Here is a 16,009-nt window from a genome sequence, read left to right as displayed (position 1 = left end):
GCCCCAGCCCCAGCCCCAAACAACTCTGTTCTTTATAATAATATATTTTTTCACTCAAGTTACAACGCCATGAGGTAGGCATGGCACTATACTAATACAACATATTACAGATTAACAAACTCTGAGTAATTAAATGCAGGCAAGGGACACCACTGGGTCTAATAGAACTCATAATCCTGAGTCTAGGGACTTGTTATGGGCAGTTTCCCCTACCCCACAAAATTCATATGTTGAAGCCCTAACTTCCCTGGCATCTAAGGATTAATCAAAGTTAAATGAGGTTTAAGGGTAGGGCCCTGAAGTGACAGGATTTGTGTGTTTATGTTAAAGAGACATCAAAGAGCTACCTCTACCCCACTGTGCATATAGAGGAAATGCACATAACAAGAAAAAGGTCATCTGCAAACCAAGACATCTCACCATAAACTGTATATTGCCAGACCTTAATCTTGGGCTTTCCAGCTACCCAGTTTGAGATATTTTACTACAGCAGCTACAGCAGATATTTTCATTGTATACTTAATTAATGTCTGCAAAAAAAAATGATGTATTTTCTAATTAGACTAATAAATGCTCTAAAAACTGTTTTAAAATTTTTCAGCTCTAATACAGTTCATGATTTTGATACATTTGGTTTAAGTTTGTCTTTACTGTAGGCATTAAAAATAGAATTACTGCCAGGCCAAGGTGGTGCATGCCAGTGATCCCAATGACTCAGGAGGCTGAGATAGGATGATCGTTCGAAGCCAGTTTCAGCACCTTAGCAAGAGAGTCTCAAAATAAAAAGGAATGGGGATGTAGCTCAGTGTTAATGCCCCTGGGTTCAATCCCCAGTATATATACACACACACAAAGAATTACTAACAAGCAGGAATTCTACACCCAAGGAGAAGTGGTTCAGAAAATATTATTTTAGCATTCTAAAAATACATATAAAGGAAACAATAAACATGTCCAATATAATTATTATTAATGTGGTTTACATTAGAACACAGGTAGTTTTTTTAATATTTAAAATGAAGCAACACTTCAAGGAAAAGTCCAAGTTACCAATCCTATAATCTCTCAAAATATATTAGTTTCAGATTAACTTCCCATCAACAAGAGGAGAGAAACTAGGAGAGTATAAAATATAGCTGCTGCCTTGCCAGAATATATGAATTGCTTTGAGTAATAGCAACATGAGGCTTAAACAAACTTATAAGTTTGGTACCTGGGAAGGTTTATGTGGTTTAAGAAGTTCTGGTGTGATTTTGTTTCTAATCAACAGCATCGTGGAAAACTGGAATTTGGTTAATGTAAGTAAGATCTGAATCTGGAACTGAAAGTGACCTGAGACTCTGGCAGTCTAGGTTATTACCTACATAAAATATTGCCCTGATAACAGTAAAGATAATTAGCAAACTACAAACCAAAGAGGAAAGATCAAGTTGCAACTTGCAACCAGGTATTGGTTAATAGGACCTAATAATCCAAAAGTAAATCTCCTTGCTTGAACTAAACCTAAGAGTTCCCAACTGAGAGAGAGAGAGAGAGAGAGAGAGAGAGAGAGATCCCACATTTCCCTAAAGAGAGTACTCTAACTGGAAAAAAAATCAGAATTTTCAACATAATCTATCAAAAATACAGGAATCATCCAGGTACAATGGTATATGCCTATAATCCCAGCAACTTGGGAGATGAGGCAGGAGGATTGCAAGTTCAAGGCCAGTCTCTTAAGGAGGCCCTCAGCAACTCGGCAAAACCCTGTCTCTAAGTAAAAAATAAAAATGGCTGGGGATGCTGCTCAGTGGTTAAGCTCTCCTGAGTTCAACCCCCAGTATCAAAAAAAAGGTAATACAGAAACACTCAATATTATATCTCCCCTTAAGGACTTTATTATCTAGTAGAGAAGCTAAGATCAATAATTATATAGATAACTATAAAAGAAAAAAAGAACCATACAAGAGCACAAAATGTTACAAGTATTCAGTGAGGAGAAATTTTTAACCAGAGAAATCAGACCAATCCAAAATTCTGACATTTGGTGAAGTAGTGAATGATGTTAAATTTAACATAGAGGAAAAATGAAAATAGAAATAGATGTAAGTAGGAAAAAAAGCAAACTTCAATAGTGTAGAAAAACTTTCTAAAAAGTAAAGCAGTTAGTGGGGGCACATGCCTGGTATCCCAGGAGACTAAGGCAGGAGTATCATAAGTTTGAGACTGGCCCTGGCAACTTAGTACCCGTCTCAAAATAGAAAAAAAAAAAAAGTAATTGTTTTTTAAAGGGACTGAGGATATAGCTCAACAATAGAGCACCCAGTACTGCAAAGAAGGGAAAAAAGAAAAAAAAAAAAAAAAAGATAAAACCAGGTAAAAAGAAACAGAATGATGATGCTTAATGAGATTGTTGGAACAAAGGATTTTTTTTATGAAGTGTCTAGCCTAGTGCATCTCTTTCACACATACACAATAACAGTTATACTGCTGTTGAAAATATGCAGATATGTTAAGAATAGGGAAGACCTAACATGCTGGAGAAGCAAAGGACCAGCATGAGAAGATAAAACATGCTACAGTAACTATTAAACAAGGTCAGGAACAGGTTAAAAAAAAAAGATGGGCTCATAAACAAATGGTATTGATCTTAAGAAGAAAGCAGGTAACACTTTATCTTATTAGAAGTGAAGGAAGCTCAATCCTAAAAAATACTGAGATGAATGTAAGAGATAGGAAGCTCACACTGGATGGGATGGCCCCAACATTTTCAGTGTAAGAACCATGAGGCAAGGTTATCTGTAGAAAGAAGAGGAAGCACAGGTGAGCTTTAAAGCTTGACACGAATGAAAGTGACTTAGCCGATTCCCTGACATCTTTCTCCCAGATGAAATTAGAGAGGGGAAAAAAAAAAACAACAACATAGTAAGGAAAATAACTTTCCTTATTTGCATAGTCCTCATTTTTGGAAAGTGACAAATTCTTCCCATAGATGATTTTAAACAGAATAATGTATTTGTTTTTTTAGAAGCTTTTAAATTTGTTCCATTAAAATATAATAAACTATAGGCAACATAGTAGGCAAATCTCTTTTAAAAGCTAAAAGATTTTATTTCTACAAGGAGAGACCAGCACACAATAAAGACATTAGTCAACCATCAATTAACAAAGAATGTCTATTTTACTGTTATAATTTGTTTTAGCTATTGGGCTTTTTAAATCTCTCCTTTTAAAAAGCTACATAGAGAGATGTTCTTTAACTCAGGAAATTCACATTTTAAAATGTCATTCTTATTCAAGTACTAGACATCTTTGTTTTTGCTCTGTCTGCTAAGAAAATAAACAAAGCAAGTATAAAATAAAAGTTTTATCCTACCTGGTGCTATTAACTGGTGAATACTTGATGTCCGGGTGACAGCTGTGCTTCGTGATTCCAGACTTGGACTTTCTCCTTTCTTATTACTTTCTGGAGAAGGATCTCGTTGGCTGATTTTAGAACTGGTCACTGTTGTTTTGTTATGGCAAATTGTCAATGACTGAGTTTGACTAGTGCTTTTTGGTGGACCATTCTGTGAGCTAGATAACACACCCAACTTCTGGCTGCGTAATGTTAAATTCTGAACCTAAGAATCACATAACAGAAAATAAGGATGAAAACAGATGATTTTGATGTGGTAATCATTACAATTACAACAATGACAACACATTTATATTATATTATACTTGTCACACATTCCAAGTACTTAAAACAAGTGGTTAATCCTGAGGAAAAGGAAAATTATTCTAAGTAATCACATCTTAAATATCATGCGGTAATTTTTAAAAAGATATAAGGGGCAGGGGTAAGGGGAGAGAAAGGGAAGGGAGGGATTGAATAATGCAGAGGAAGGATGAATCATGAAAGACTAAATGACAACAGATTGTGAGTGTGTGGGTGGTTATATCTCAAATGGACTATGAATATGAGGAAACTACTCTGTAACATATAACATTAAAAGTGACCAGCTCTAACTATAGAGACTGTAAGGGGATACTAATCTTGTAAGAAGGAAAATTAATTCATCAAATCACCTACCCCATTGTGATACTTGTTAAGAGCATTTTCAGAAACTCTTTTTTTAATTTAGTTAAATTTTGTTGCTGTTATCGAACACTCATTGCCTCTGAGAACTAGTTCTCAGGAACTAAAAAAATTGTGCATGGTTTGTGTTATAGCTCCTGTCTATACTTGGGGCTATTCTACATATACTATATGTGGATGGAGGCAAGGATTATCCCAATTACTCTCACCTGAGATTTATAACATTTCCAAACAGCAAGACAAAAAGTAAGCTGCCTAACTTCTTGCTTATCTGGAATAAATATACCAAATACATTTAGTGCTAGCACTGGTCCTGAGAAGGAAACTGAAGTAAAAGAAATTGCAAAGTGACAAAGCAAATAACATACTGCTGCTTTATAAATAAATGTTTTTCAGTTTCATGTGTGCCCTTTTTCTTAAAATACATCATTAATTGATGCTTAAAGGCTATATTTCTTCTGTCCAAGTTCCAATGTAGTGTTCAGTCAACAGCGGGTACTGAAAAAATGTTCATGTTTAGGAAGTCTAAGTTTTTTTTTTTTTATTGGTTGTTCAAAACATTACAAAGCTCATGATATATCATCTTTCATACATTTGACTCAAGTGGGTTATGAACTCCCATTTTTACCCCAAATACAAATTGCAGAATCACATCGGTTACACCCTCACATTTTTACATAATGGCATATTAGTGACTGTTGTATTCTACTACCTTTCCTATCCCCTACTATCCCCCCCCTCCCCTCCCATCTTCCCTCTCTACCTCATCTGCTGTTCAATTCTCTCCCTTGTTTCCCACCCCCTTTCCCCTCACAACCTCTTATATGTAATTTTGTGTAACATTGAGGGTCTCCCACCATTTCCATATGATTTCCCTTCTCTCTCCCTTTCTCTCCCTGCACTTGTCTCTGTTTAATGTTAATCTTTTCCTCATGCTCAGGAAGTCTAAGTTTTAATCAATTCTATTCTAAGCTATTGAAAGAATTTTCTAGGGCTGGGGATGTGGCTCAAGTGGTAGCGCACTCGCCTAGCATGCGTGCGGCCTGGGTTCGATTCTCAGCACCCCGTACAAACAAAGATGTTGTGTCCGCCGATGACTAAAAAATAAATATCAAAAAATTCTCTCTCTCTCTCTCTCTGTCTCTCTCTCTCTCTCCTCTCTCACTCTCTCTTTTAAAAAAAAATTTCTAAGTGAAACTATATGGAACATCTGATTTTTCTCAAATATTTAGTTATCAATGTTAACATAATGGACTAATAACCACTGTATTATTAAAGTTTAGTACAAAAATAAAATCACCAATGCAGGTATTTCTCAGACTGCTACTCAAACCCTTCACAATCTAGGCCCAAACCATTTTGTGCCGCATTTTCTACTCCTCCAGCCCACAATTCTGTTCTGTTCCCCAATCCAAACATATCTAGCACTTCCTTCATTTCCCCCACAAACTCCTCTTGCCTAAATGCCAATCCACCTCAAAGTTATCTCCTGAAGTCCATTCTTCCAAGCCTAATAAAATCCCATTCATGCTCCTAGAGAAATAACCCCAAAGCCCTTTGTTGGAAAACAATTTTTTCCCTTTCCTCTAAAAGGATTTTTCCATAGAATTGGGATCATATTGGCCTACAGCACAATGTCTAGCTTACTTTAGAATTATTAATGTATGTGTCTGTGAAATACTGAGACTATGGCTAATAGGCTTTATCTCTAACATTCCTTTTTTTTAAAAAAAAAATTATTTTATTTTATTTTTTTTAGTTATAGCTGGACACAATACCTTTATTTTATGTTTATGTGGTGCTGAGGATCGAACCCAGGGCCTCACAGGTGCTAGATGAGCACTCTACCGCTGAGTCACAACTCCAGCCCAACATTCCTTTTTGTACTCCCTACATTTCAGTGTTTAAACATATCAGAAACTTCACAAATCTCAGGTATTCTCCTATATCTGATTTTGAAATACATCTTACACAGCATTTTTCTTTCAGTATACTCAGTTCTCAGGCTAACAATGAAATCTGTTCACATATACCCCAAAAACCTCAACAAAGTATCTGATGGAGGCATATTAAAATCTCCCAGGTAAAGACAGACAATATAGAATCTATGTTAGCTGTAAATAATCTATAAAACAGACTATGCAAAAATGATAACCAAAGGGTAAATAATCATCTGAAAATCTCGAGAGCATTTCTTGAAGTGAAAAGCATATTCACAATAAATGAGGATCTGACACAATGAATCCTAAAACCTACACCATATCCATTTCTAGAGTACATTCTAATTTTCCTGTTGTTTCTGAATTCTGCAAGAAAATACATGTGTATATATTTATATACAATGCTATATATATGTGTCTCTGTGTGTGTATGTGTGTATATATAAAAACTTATACATAAATCCCAACCATGTAAACTATATTGCCAAAACATAATTTAGCTGTTAACAGACCACATATTCAGATTTCCTTGACAGAGCTTGGTTTTGGGGGAGAAAAAAAATCCATCCTAAGACAAGGAATATTGGGGCACTCTATATCCAATTTTCATTTCACCTGAACCTTTCCTATTATCAAACGAGGGAAACATTCTGATTTTGAGTCTAATTTTGCATTAAGTATTTTTGCTAATTTTCACACCTTACATTTTTATAGTGAGTCTCCACTGCCAAAATGCTCTCACATCAGTTATTTAATTCAAATCAAACAAATGCTGTAGAAATTTTCATAGCATACTATCATTGCAAGGTAACTAACAAATTAAGAGTCAATGTCACAGTGCTGGCAACAAAGCTGAGTTTCTAGATTTTAAATTCTAGTTATTTTTTATCTGTATGGCCATGGAGCAGAGACTGGGACACAGATGTTTATAAAAAAGAAACCAGATATATATACTATGAATGGATTTTATTAATTTCTATATCAAATTGTATAGTACTTATCTAAGATTCAGATTTAACAATTCTAAGCAGAGATTAACGCTGATGGGAAAGACTGTATTATAATTTCCAAAATCCAAATTTTAAAAACCCTTAACTATTACTACATCAAATATATACTGCCTACCTACTGTGGACAAATTTTATACAAGGTACATCTTAATGGCTGTCACCTTTTCATTCCCCAGATACCCTTGGTAAATGAAATTTCTTATTCCTCCCTCTCTATATATATCTTTTGCCCTATAATATCTTTCTAAAATTATTTTTTCTTTTTGCATGATAGAAGGACTGGAGCACATAAAATAATAAATAAGGGTAAGCTATCCCAAATTTCTCATTTTTAATAGTATATTATAAAAACTGTCTAATGCTAAGGAAAAATTAAATGCCATATTGACCTTTGTAGCTTAAAATATTACAATAAAACTTCAAATATTTATCAATTACAAATACAATTTTTTAAAAAACTGCAAATATAATTTTAAAACTCAGAGTAAAGGGCTGGGGCTGTAGCTCAGTGGCACAGCACTTGCCTAACACGTGTGAGGCACAGGTTTGATCCTTAGCACCACATAAAAACAAACAAATACAATGAAGGCATTCTGTCCATCTACAACTGCAAAAAAATAAAATAAAATAAATCAGAGTAGAGCAGAAATTTTCCAAAACAGTTCTGAACTTGAGGAAAGTTACCCTTTCCTTAGCATCACCTACCACTGTTAGCCTTATTCACTGCCCTTTCCAAAGCCCAGCAAAGAAAAAAAAAAAAAAAATTTGTCAAGAGATTCCTAAAGGTCAATCCAGTTCTCTAGTTCCTTGAAAGCACGTTCTTGAATTAAGACAGATCATCACACAGACCACATCAAACTGGACTCAAAGACCACTTTTTTATTTACTTGTTTGTTTAAGACATGGTCTTACTATACTGTCTAGGCTGGCCTTGAATTCACAAATCTCCTGCCTTAGCATCCTGAATACCTGGGATTATACTTTAATAAACTAATTTGACTATACTCACATTAATGATGTTGTAAAGCCTAGTACGGTGGTGCATACCTATAATTCCATCAATTTAGGAGGCCAAGGCAGAAGAATTCCAAATTCAAGGTCAGCCTCAGCAACTTTGAGAACTTGTCTCAAAATAAAAAAACTTTAAAAGGGGGTCGGGGATATGGTTCAGTGGTAAAGGGTCCCTGGTTGATTCCTCAGTGCTATACCACACACACGCACACTCTCTCACACACACCCCTAAGATTTTTTCTTCATGAGAACTCATAAACAAATTGTGTTCTAGAGAGCATGTTAAAAACAGTTGTGTTTTCCCAAGCAACTGGTTTCTTTTACCTTGAGAACTGTAAATCCTTTAAGTGGTTGTGTTTCTCTCTTTACTATAAGCTACTTAAAATCCAAGAACCAACTTTATATTCATTTTCAGACAATGTAGAACAAAAATAGTAATTAGTACTATATGATATTGTATTGCAGGTACTATGCTAAGTACTTTTTGATTGTTGTCACATTTATTCCTTGTAACAACCCTGAGTTTAACTGACTACCACCTTCATACACTCATGTGAAAACTAGCCTTTATTACTAAAACAAATAATATACAGAGGTAATATGGAAAATACCAAAGAACTATCTCATTTTTTTTAGTACTAGAACATTAAGAGCCTTATAATAAACATCCATTTCTGCCATAAGGAGTCTAAAATATTTACTATGAAAAATAACAAAACTGTATCAAAGTAATATTCTACTCAATTATTTAAACTTCATTCACTCTAAATCATTTTTACCAAATAAATTGAGATGTCATTTATGTACAATGAAATGAATGAACCAGTTCTAGGAGTTATATACACACAATATAACCACTGCCCTGATCAAGATGTAAAACATTTCCATCATCGTAAAAGTTGACTCATACCCTTTCCTAATCTCCCCCACCTTCTGCCCCAAATACCACTCACTAATCTGATTTCCCTTATTATGGATAGTTTTGCCTGTTTTAGATTTTCATACAAATGGAATCACAGAGGATATACTCTTTTTGCCTAGACTTCTGCTAAACATGTTTTGAGATGCATCAGTAGTTCATTCCTTTCTTCTTTCTGAGTAGTGTTCCACTGTATGAATATACAACAATTTGTTTACCCATTCAGTTTTTGAAGGACATTGGTATTTTCAGTTTGGAGTTATTCTGAATTGAGCTATCAAGAACATTAAAAGTTTATGTCTTTATGTAGATGTATGTTTTCATATCTTTCATGGAAAATATCTAGGAGGAGAGCTGCTGGGTCATATGTTAAATGTATATTTAACTATATAAGGAGCTACCAATTTTTTTTTTCTCAAAATGGTTGTACTTTTTTATTTTACATTTTCACCAGCAATGCATGAGTCTGGTTGCTCCACATTCTCACCAACATGTGGCCATTCTATTAAGTGTATGGTAATACTCACAATGGTTTTGATTGAATTTCTATAATTATTATGATGCTGAGAATTTTTTCAGGTGCTTACTGGTCTTTTGTGAAACGTCTCCAAACCTTTTGCCATTTGTTTTTGTTTGATTTTTTTTTTTTTGTTTGTTTGTTTGTTTGTTTTTTGGCACTGAGGATTAAACCCAGGGGTGTTCTACCACTGAGCTACATTCCCCAGCCCTATATTTTCAGACACAGCCCTGCTACATTGCTGATGTGGGTCTCAAACTTGTGATTCTCCTGCCCTTAGAACTTAATTATTAAGTTATAAACATACTTTGTATATTCTGGATACAAGTCTTTTGTCAGATGCATGTATTATGAATATTTTCCCTCCATCTGTGGCTTGCCTCTTCACTTTTTTAAGGAAGTCTTTAAGGAACCATTTTTAATTCTAATAAAGTAATGCTCATGATTCGATGAGTACAAAAGTACTTATCATTATTTCCTTTTATGATTAGTGTTTTTGTGTATCCTATCTAAAAGGGCCTTGCCTAACCTGGATTTGTAGATATTCTCCTGATTTCTTCTAGATGTTTAACAGTTTTTGCTTTTACCTTTAAGTCTACATGCTTCTTCTAGCTTACTTTTATGAGTGGTGTAAGGAGAAAGGTAGGTTTATTTTCCCATGGCATCAAATAAAGGAATATTCTACTTAATTTTTTAAATTTAAAATTTGCCCAATTTAATTGATTTTTAAATCTAAAATCCATCATTCACCCTGATTTATTTCAGTTGCCTGAAGATGAATCTGCAAAAAATAAATTTGCATATAATAAGAAAAATCTACAATAAATCTAAAAATGTCATTAGCATAACTCTCATAAATGAATGTCAGACAACCTAAATATCTGTTTAATTGTATTATAATTTCTACAAAACAAAAAAAATTTCTTGGAATTCTTATTGTATCTTATAAAATTTCAATCTGAAATGCATGACAAAGAGCTCTGAAACCATCAGTAGTTGAACTACAAATGCAATGCTTATCTTTAACCTAAAAATCCAGACCTCAAGTACCACATTATGAAGCTAGACAAGCTCACCTGAGTAGCTGCAGACTGACAGGAAGATGACGATGACGACGAGACAACAGGAATGTCAGACTGTACAGCAGCCACAGTGGTAGCGGGTGTGAAAATCAGCTGTACAGACAGAAAACCAAAAAAATACTCTAAGACAAAAGAACATGTCCCACACACAATGTATAGCAGGCAAGAGAGACTGAAATTTATGACATAAAGACAATGCAGTTTAGGAATATCTCCTAAGCATAACATTTTACATGACAAAGGGAAGTTTCTGATAATAAAGAACTCAAAAAAAAAAAAAAAATCAAACGGTTTTGAAAGAGCTCATGATTCGATGAGTACAAAAATAAATCAGTGTTCAAAGAAGAAAATATATTTTGATAATATGAAATTCTCAGACCAAATTTTGTCCCAAATAAGCTGTCATACTTAATTTTTCTCCCAGTTCAAACTACAATCTCAGGATCCCTAAAATGGGAAATTAAAATAGACAACTATAATTACTATTTTGGGACACAAATTAAATTTCAGTGAAAAACATGAAAAGAAACACTAAAAAGTTTCTTCAGTCCTCTTTACCACGAGCATAACTATGCCACACGCTAGACTATAACATTTCTCTCAGCTAGAGAAGATCTAAAGGACAAACCTAGGTTTCTTTTGATTTAAAAACTATTTGTAAAGAAATATTCTAAATGTAAATGCCACAATATGTTAAAGTAGAACAAAAGAGCTTCACATCAAAAGAAGAAAAAAAAGGAAAGTCATACTCAATTCATTCACTCATCACCATCTCTTTCAAAATTTTAACGTTAAACAAATGTCATTAATTTCTAAGGCCATACAATTCACTCACATTATCCAACTCAATTTAGTAACTTATGACAGTTGCTTCAAAGAATGTATAACTATATTATTTCAAGATTATTTTAAGGACTATTCCTTTCCTCACTGCTATTTAAATTAAACAACCAATTATGGGATCTTTTGAAACTTCTTTAGTCTTTCACTAAACTTAAATGAATTTAACAACAAAGTATAACTTTCACATAAAGATATTTTATTTAATTTATGAAACAAACATCCTGGAAGCATTAACCCAAAGAGAAGATATTCCATTTATTCTGAACCATACAAACTATCAATTTTAGAGGTCAAAAATGGCCAAATAGCAACCATTTAAAATGGTTCTGCCCTATTTTAAAGTAACATTATTACTTAAAGAAGATATCATGAGGGGACCCAGAAATATGGTAATACTTCGAATAATCTGTGAATAACAGGTTAGTCATATCATTATTTACTGTTAGAAATGTGACTGCAAACTTCCTTTCCAATTTTAGGTGGTGAACTGGGGATCCAGAAATACACAAAAAAGTACATTAGGGCCAAAGCTTTTGTCTAGCTTCCTGTAAAGACATCAAATAAAATATATGTCAACCATTTCTACATTCCTTAAAGAAACTCAACAATTAAATTAGAAAAAACAGTATGTACCCAATCACAGAATACCAAATTCACATTCCTGTGTTAATTAAAAAAAAAAAAAATCAAAGTAAGCCTAATAATACAACCATACAGAATCTGAGATGGGAATAACCAAAGCTAAGAATCATCTGGTAAATTATAGGCACTCCAATATGATTTCAGACAGTCCCAGGATATAACCTCTTACTTATGGCTAATAATGAGGCTTTTAACACTTCTAACTATTTCATCAAATCTAACATGTCAAAAATATATAATAATTTATGTACCATTGAAGTAGTAATTATTAAGTGTAAGATAAAATGCAATTTCAGAGATGTTAAAATGTGAAAAAAGTTTTTGAAATTGGTAAAATTATTAAAAAATACCATTCTTATGTCATAGAATCTGTTAGCTTCCCAAAGTTAACAATATTATTTATTACCAAGAAGTATTATTAATTCAAATTAGAATTTTTATAATTTTCATGAATGTATAAGAAACTGATCATATACACAAAATTGTTAAGCACTATCTTAAATATTAAAAATTCCTCATTGCATCAAATCAAGAAACATTTGATCTCTAAGTCCTTGAACACTGAAAGACTTTGGTAGCTCATATCTTACCATTTGAGCTCGGAGATACATTTGAGCTTGGCTCGCCGTTAGAGTAGGGGAGGTACTCCCTAATAACATAGTCTGTTGGGTAATACTGCCGCTGGTAGAACTGGAAGCCTGGGAACGGCTTATTAACTGTGCAGGTGTAGGAGAAGTGGAGAGGTTGATCTAAGGAAAAAAACATATTATGTCAAAAAGACTTCAATTTCTAGCCTAAATTTTTACTAAATTTCACCACGATGTAGTTAGGCAATCAGTGGTATAAACTGTGACTAGGGAACCCAAAAGAGATCTTTTTTTTCAGTACCAGGTATTGAATCCAGGGGTGCTTAAACACTAAGCCACATTCCCTGCCCCTTTTTTATTTAGAAAGAGGGTCTCATTGAGTTGCTTAGGGCCCAGCTAAATTGTTGGGGCTGGCTTTGAACTTAGAATCCTCCTGACTTAGCTGCCAAGCTGCCATCACACCCAGCAGAGACTTTTATCTTTGACAAACTTGTGACTTTGAGCAATTATTTGTACCTTTGCAATCAACAGCATGGACTGGTTAATAATTGGGACAATTTTTAAGGATATCTGCATTGTGTTTAAATAAGATCCAATTTCTTAAAATATCATTTCTACTACCTCCCAAAAATTAGGGTTAAAGTTCTAATCATTAATTTATGCTTTTTTGTCAAATTCACATTTTGAGGAGTTTCTAAAGTGAACAAAGATTGAAACACAGATAATCCATTAACATACATAAAAACATAGAAATGAAATATAAAGTTTTAACTTACATGCTCTCAGAGCAGAAGAAAACACAATAACCACTTGTTAAAAATATGGGGGAAAATCCTGAATATTGGTTATGAAATTAAACTATAATCACTACTTTATAAAGTTTAAAACTGCTTTTTGGAATAAATTAGTGTATGGTCAATCTCTAGGGAAAGGCGATGGGATGGGACTGGTACAGGAACAAGGCAAAAGAAGACACATACACCTATTTTTATCTTTTCAATTTTAGCTCACAACCACGTATCTATCACCCATTTAAAAAATAAATATTTTCAAAAAGAGAATAATATAATTCAACCTCAAATCCTGCTCCTGCTTTTTTTTTTTTTTTTTTTTTTTTCAGTACTAGAGATCAAACCCAGGGTCTCACAATGCTAGGCATACACTCTACCACAGAGCTATACCCACAGCCCTTTTCAAAAAGAAGGAAGAGAGAAGGAAATTCCCAAGTGCCAGAAAGAAAGAAATTGAAAACTACACAGTGGTGCATGTCTGTAATCCCAGTGACTCGGGACGTTGAGGCAGGAGGATAGTAAGTTCCAAGCCAGGCTCAGCAACTTAGCAAGACCTTAAGCAACTCAGTGAGACCCCATCTCTAAATAAAACACAAAAAGAAGGGCTGGGAATGTGGCTCAAGTGTTTAAGTACTCCTAGATTCAATCCCTGGTACCAGAGAGAGAGAGAGAGAGAGAGAAACACAAAGCCAGAGATAAAAGCTCCAGCTGACTCCCAAGGCAGTCTACAGGAGTATGTTGAGGCTACGCAGACAAAATACCCAAAATTTTGAGACAATATCCTGAAAAGGGCTGGTCAGTATGTGAAAAGGGAACTGAAAAAGCTCCACTCATGCCTCACACCTGGCCTGCTCGTACTGGAGGGATGGAGGGAGGAACCTATGAGAATCAAAACTCCAGGCTTGTACAATGTAAGAATCCAAATTTATGATTCCTGTGTAGTTTCACAACCCATCCTGATAAATTAGCATCTAGGGTCTAGTTCCCAGAGCAGGGTGAGGCAAGATGGTGTAAGAGGACTCTCCAGTCATCACCCCTCTGAAGAACCATCAATTTGAATGACTATTCATGCATGAAATTACCTTCACAAAAGCTAAAGAAATCTGGTAAGTGATCTCAGTATCTGGTTATAGCATAATAAGAAAAGACACATTGAAGAAGGTAGGAAGAACACTTTTATATTACTTGTGTCACCCCTCCCCCAGTTGTAGGCAGCAGCACAGCATGGATAGAAATACCATCTGCTTGGGGAAAGAAGAGGTTGGAATCATAGGACTTTGCTTGGACTTCAGTATTGGGCCTCCAATAGTAAAACCCATCACCAGGCAGACTTTGACAGCCCTTGTCCTCCATGCTGATACCCAGACTGAGCCTATAGACACACTGAAGAGGGTAGGAAGAACACTTTTATATTACTGGCATCAGATGATAACTCTGTAAAGGTCTTGTGTTGTAGCCCACCAGCACCAAGTTACTGAAAAAGTCTTGAGTTTAGTACAAATCTCAGTTGCAGGTTTATCTCAGCAACAGTAGGTTTCTGGTATCCCCCAATGCTGAATTAGCTTCAGCAATCATAGGATTCCAATCCAGTGTTGAGCCAGCCTCAGAAGTCACAGGATATCAGCCCACTCTGCACCAGTCATGCAAGCCAGGGCTTATGGCCATAACTACCACAGCTGCAGTAATCATGGGTTTAGGGATTGCTATTGAAGAACATTCCCAGAAAATGCCAGAGTACAAGGCTGGGATAAGTCCCTACTTAATTGATGCAGACCAGAATCAAAAACAATCAGGGAAATAACATCACCAAATGGACAAAAGTTGTCAGTGATTGACCTTAATAAGATGGAGACATATGAATGGCCTGACCAAGAATTAAAAATAGCTATTTTAAGGAAGCTCTGTAAACAACAACAAAAAGGTTAGAAATTTATCACAGAAATTTAAAAGAGCAATTGATTTAAAAAAAAAAAAAAAACCACAAATCCTGAAAAATACAATAAATGAAAAAAAAAATGCAACAGAGCATCAATAGTAGAACTGATCAAGCAAAATAATGGATAAACCCAAAGACGGGTATTCGAAAATGTACAGAGGAGAAAAGAAAAAATAAATAAAAGAAATGCTCCAAGAGTACAGGATTTATGGAACGACATCAAAAGAACACATGCATAAATCATTTGTATTCAAGAGGGACTACAAAAAAAGAGAAATAGGTTATATCCCGGCATGGTGGTGACACCTGTAATCCACCACCAACTTGGGAGGCTGAGGCAAGAGGATCACAAATTCAAGGCCACTGTCAGCAACTTAGGCTGGGGATATAGCTCTGATAGAACATCCCTTTGTTCAATCCCCAAAAATTAAATATCCAGGTACAGAAAGGTCTAAAATTTCCAACAATATTTACTCCAAATTTAAGACTATGCCATGACATATTTTAATCACACTGTCAAAGACTAAAGATAAAGAGAGAATTTTGAACGGTAAGATAAAAGAAGTAAACTATATATGAAGAAGTTACAATGTGACTAGTAACAAACTTCTCAGTAGAAATTTTACAAGAAATGGGGAAAGTGAGATCCTATATTCAAAGTGTTAAAGACA

At 34.6% G+C, this 16,009-nt stretch overlaps 1 protein-coding gene across 7 annotated transcripts in view; it reads right to left on the bottom strand.

Annotated features, from left to right (window-relative positions):
- Nucleotides 1-16,009, bottom strand: part of Phc3 (polyhomeotic homolog 3) — an 84,835-nt gene that overhangs the window by 38,080 nt on the left and 30,746 nt on the right. For all 7 annotated transcript variants that reach the window (XR_013092534.2, XM_076868950.2, XM_076868945.2 and 4 more), the window contains 3 exons: nt 12,615-12,773; nt 10,534-10,632; nt 3,356-3,602 (listed from right to left, as the gene is read on the bottom strand). Coding sequence is in view for 6 of the 7 variants with exons in the window: in XM_076868950.2 (XP_076725065.1) it covers nt 3,356-3,602; nt 10,534-10,632; nt 12,615-12,773 (505 nt within the window). In the remaining variant the exon portion in view is untranslated. The remainder of the gene's footprint in view (nt 1-3,355; nt 3,603-10,533; nt 10,633-12,614; nt 12,774-16,009) is intronic.

The sequence above is a fragment of the Callospermophilus lateralis genome, chromosome 10, assembly GCF_048772815.1.
Source record: "Callospermophilus lateralis isolate mCalLat2 chromosome 10, mCalLat2.hap1, whole genome shotgun sequence".
Lineage (NCBI taxonomy): Eukaryota > Metazoa > Chordata > Mammalia > Rodentia > Sciuridae > Callospermophilus > Callospermophilus lateralis.
Note: the sequence above shows the minus strand (reverse complement) of the source record. Positions and strands in the feature narration are given on the sequence as shown.